Source organism: Quercus lobata, chromosome 12 (assembly GCF_001633185.2).
Source record: "Quercus lobata isolate SW786 chromosome 12, ValleyOak3.0 Primary Assembly, whole genome shotgun sequence".
Taxonomy (NCBI): Eukaryota; Viridiplantae; Streptophyta; class Magnoliopsida; order Fagales; family Fagaceae; genus Quercus; species Quercus lobata.
The window spans coordinates 9,970,847-9,975,598 of NC_044915.1; the positions used below are offsets into that span (position 1 = coordinate 9,970,847).

The following is a 4,752-nucleotide window of genomic DNA, read 5'->3' on the forward strand; positions in this document are numbered from 1 at the left end:
ACTCCATTATATTATGACTTTCTGAGCTCCCATGCCAAAGGTAGTTTTGTACCCTATACGTGCGTGGTTTCATCTCATCTGATGCATGGAAACCAAGGGAGAGAGAAGACAATGAGAGTTTCTCATCACACATTCAGCTCAAATTTTTTTCTCTCTCAACTCAAAATTTATCTCTCTCTGGTCTTGAGATCTTGGTTTAATGGGTTTGATATGGGTTATAAAGAGAGAGGTTGAGATCAGTTTGATCCGAGTTAGAAGGAGATGTTGAGATCGGTTGCTATCACGGCATGGCTAGTAGTGGCATGTGGGTTCAAGATCAACCAAAAAAGGAGTGATTTGAGAGTTATGGTGGTCAGGTTCTAGGTTTCAAAGTGGTTTTGGTGGTCCAAGCAGGCTTGGAAAAACAAGTACGATCCCATTTTCCTTCCCCACTCAAGTGTATGGCATTTTCCATGCTTAGATTGAAGAAGTGTGGGTTTAGTGATGTGGGTTTTGACGTATTGGGAGTGGTGGTTTTTGTTCTGCCGATCTTATTGTTGTGGCCAATGTTTAGTGTTAATTTTATGGGTTTTTTTTTTTTTTTTTTTAATTGTGTTAATTTTCTAGGTTTGTATTCTTTGGGTTTTGAAAATTTTGGGTGCTCAGAGTTTAGCTAGAGGGATGGAGAGTAGTAAGAACAATGTTGTTTCGGTTGCAAAGTTTGTTGTTCAAAAGTGGGTTTGTTCAAAATAACGATTTGGTTTTTATTTTTCTACTCAATCTAGGTTTTTTTCTCTCATCTCACATTAGATTTTTTTAAAATCTTTTTTTCAACCAATCTATGGTGTTTCTGGGTTTTGGCTAATCATGTGTGTTTGTGTTTGATATTGCAAGTTGTCTCTTATGTGTGTTTGAATCTGTGTTTTAGAATTTAGATACCCTTTTTTTTTTCTTCTTCTTTTCTTACTTTAGTGTTCTTCAATTAGATTAACAAATAATTGATTAAGATCAAACGATTCTAAAGTCCACCTAGATGTTTTTGGTTTTTGAATTTTCTAGATTTATTTTCTTGTCTGTTCTTCCTCAAGATAAAGCTAGATCTCAATTTATATGATTTTTGGTTTTTATTTCTGTTTTTTCCTTCTTTTTTTTTTTTTTTTTTTTTTTTTCATTTAGTTAAAATTCATAAGTTAATTTTTTAAAAAAATATGACGTGGCATTTTTAAAATGCTGAATAAAATATTTTATTATTATTTTAATGCTGACATTAATATTTAGTGTGCCAGCGGTGCACTTTGTTTGCCACGTAGACTATTTTCGTTAGTGAGATGACAATAGGGACAAAAATGAGATCGCTTTTTGATTGTAGGACTAAAAGCGGTGAAATTAAAATCTAGAAACTAAAGTGGGAATTGCGTAAAAATGTAGGGAAGAAAATGTGGTTTCCGCCTTAAAAAAAAAATATATATATATATATATATATATTTTTTTTTTTCACATGAAAAAAATTTATAAAAATATTTTATAGATTTTTTATGTAAGAAATTTTTTCAAAAAATAGTTTTTTTAATTAGTTTTTTTTTTTTTTTGTTTGAGAAACTTTTTTTTCATTAGTTAATTGCATACTTAATAGTAGCTTTTCTTAATAGAGTTAGACAAAATGCCTGAATTGAATAAATTTGAAACTTAAAGAACTCAATTGAATAAAAGTAAAATAAAATAACTTGAATGAATTTCCGTCAATCTTAGAATTTGCAATTTACATTTTAACCTTTTAATTACTTATATTTCCTTTTGCGTTCTTCACCAAATCCAAATTTACCTTTCTCAACTCCACAAATTTTTCTTGAAATTTCTGCAATCCCTAACCCCACTAGTACCAAACCCAACTCTCAAATTGCCATGAACTGTGGCCTATATATACTGACCCACCCAAACCGTCAATTTTGCGAAACCACAATTTTATACGCCAAATTTTTTTTTTGAAATCTACTCTTTTGTTAGATATGTTATGCGCCTGAAGCTACCTGCAACGATGTGGTACTTTGTTTCTTATGAATAAAAGATTCATTTATTAGAAGGCAAAAAAAAATTTTGTGCTGTGTATACACAACAAAATTATAGAGAGGAGCGGAAGCAAGGAAGAACGAGAGTAAACAGGGAGACAAACAAAGTATTAATTTTTGTATTGTGTATTACAGAGAACCCTATGGACGGCATTGGGACTCGGATGAGCCCTGGATGGGCTTTTCATCGCAACAATTGGACCTCTTGGGCCATAAATTCAAATTATAAAGTATTCTCTTTAATAATGTTATTTGCTTTGGTTGGATCTGACATCATGGATGTAATTTGGTTAAATTCAATACACTTCACTAAGAAAAAAAATAAAAAATTCGTACACATTATGATGTGATACACATTATAATGATGTGATATTAAATATTTTTGTTTATTTTATGTTTTCTAACATTATCATAATTTAAAATTACAAAATATATCACATCATCTTAATTTCATCACCTTTCTAAACAATGTAATATTGTATTATTGTATTGAGATTATATTAATTTAATATTACAATAATATAATAGTATGACATAATGTAACATTACGACGAACCAAACGCCCTAATTCAACACTCCTCTAATATGTGTAGGCTCAAACACATGAATCCTACGTTAATATGAGAGTGATATTGCATATTACACAAATATATTTCCTATATTCTGTACAGGGTCATGATCGTCGTGGGTCACAAAAACATACTACTGGACATTGTTCTGGTTTTTTTTTTTTTTGAAAGGACATTGTTCTGGTATTTGCCAGTGTACCAATTGGATGACATATAGTAGCAGCTTTCTGATTCTGAGTGTCTTTTCTATTAAAATTCCATGAACTTGATCAAGTCTAACATTTAACCCTTCCCCGTGGTTTGGATCTCGAAAATCCAAACAATACAGCGACCAGGTAGAATGTAGAAACCGTATCATACAAGAATTAACAGAGATCAATCCCTACCAATGAAGAGGCAAAGGCTACTGCCAGGCCTAGGCCCTCTCTCACCCTTTGAAAATCTTGTCCCTCCTACTCTATAAAATCGTGAGCAAATATAATTCTATATTTTAGAAGTAATATAATTCTATTTAAAGGTTTTTAAAACTAATGCCCTTTGCTCCATACTTGAGGATGCATCTGCTGAGACTAGTGGAGGACAGCGGTGCAAGAGTGGAGCAGCACCACTTGCACACAATTTCAGTTACAAGCAATGCGAAGTAGAGGCATCAGATACAGAGCATCAATGGGCTTGCAAGGATGTGCTAGAGACCATTGAAGCTGTGCCTTATCATGAAGTGTTCATACATAGCTTTGGAGATTATGATACACGTGGCTTGTAGCCATTGGTCTGTCATGTAAATACTGTAATACCATTGTATAGTTTAGGATTGTTAATAACCAAGTTTGCTGAAAATTAGGGAATTGGTTATGTTAGAGACGTGTATATATAGAATACCTTTATTGTATTGGGATTAGTTGCTTTGTATCATTCAATTTCTGATTCAATAAGATCTGATCTTTTATTTAGAGAGAGAGTTCCAGATTTTATATGGTATCAGAGCAAAACGAAGCAAACCTCGAAGCTTCTTCAATGGCGTCCCCTGATTCAAGCAACCAATCTGATCTAGTCAACAACCAATCAAATCTAATCAACAATGAATCAATTCCTAAGAATCCATATTTTCACAGTGCAAGTGAGAATCCAGGAAGCATTTTAGTGACACAACCACTGCTTGGAATGCGAAATTATCACTCCTGGTCAAGGGTTATGATCTTAGCTCTCACTGTTAAGAAGAAGATAGGGTTCATCAATGGTAGAATCCCTATGCCCGATCCAGAATCTCCTCTCTATGAAGATTGGCCAAGCTGCAATACGATGGTACTTTCTTGGCTTATCAACTCAATGCATGTTGATGTATCCAGTAATATAATCTATTGTAAAATTGCTAGAGATATGTGGTTAGAATTGAAAAACTTGTTTTCACAAGGCAATGGCCCCAAAATCTATAATCTTCAAAAGGAAATTTCACACATCACTCAGAATCAATTGTCTGTGACTGAGTATTTCTCGAAATTTAAGAGATTATGGGATCAATTGTTGAATCTTGAGCCTATACCAGAGCGTAGTTGTGGAGCAATGAAAACCCTAAGTGCTACTCATGATAAAGCCCATGTAATGCGATTTTTGATGGGTTTGAATGAAAATTTTGAGACTCTAAGGACTCAGATTCTGATGTATAAGCCTTTTCCTTCAATTAGCAAAGTTTATGCCTTAGTTCTTCAAGAGGAGTCTCATAGGAACATTGGACATGGAGGATCTTTTGCAGCAAAACCAGATTTTGTTGCTATGTATGTTAATTCAAAAGGGAATAGTTCTGGGAATGCAAATTTGGACTAAAGGAAACAACAAAAAGGAAAGGGCTTTATGTACACATTGCAACATGCTTGGGCACACCATTGATAAGTGTTACAAACTTCATGGATATCCACCCGGGTATAAGCCAAAGGGAAAATCTAATGCTAATCAAGTCTCTTATGATCAAGGAGCTGTGGTCAAGCATTCTTCACTTGGATCAGTTCAATGTCAAATCACAAAGGCTCAATGTGAGCAACTGTTGGCTTTCTTCAACACTAGCTCTAATTCTGGTGATAAGCATCAAGCTGCTACTATAAGCAATGGTGATGGAGTGCCAAGCTTGATGACTAGAGTTGCTG

The 4,752-nt window shown here is 33.8% G+C and overlaps 1 protein-coding gene across 1 annotated transcript; it reads left to right on the forward strand.

Annotated features, from left to right (window-relative positions):
- The first annotated feature begins 3,586 nt into the window (after positions 1-3,586).
- On the forward strand, positions 3,587-4,435 carry LOC115970207. Its single transcript, XM_031089868.1, has one exon. The coding sequence runs from the start codon at positions 3,587-3,589 to the stop codon at positions 4,433-4,435; it is 849 nt and encodes a 282-aa protein (XP_030945728.1).
- Positions 4,436-4,752: the final 317 nt, after the last annotated feature.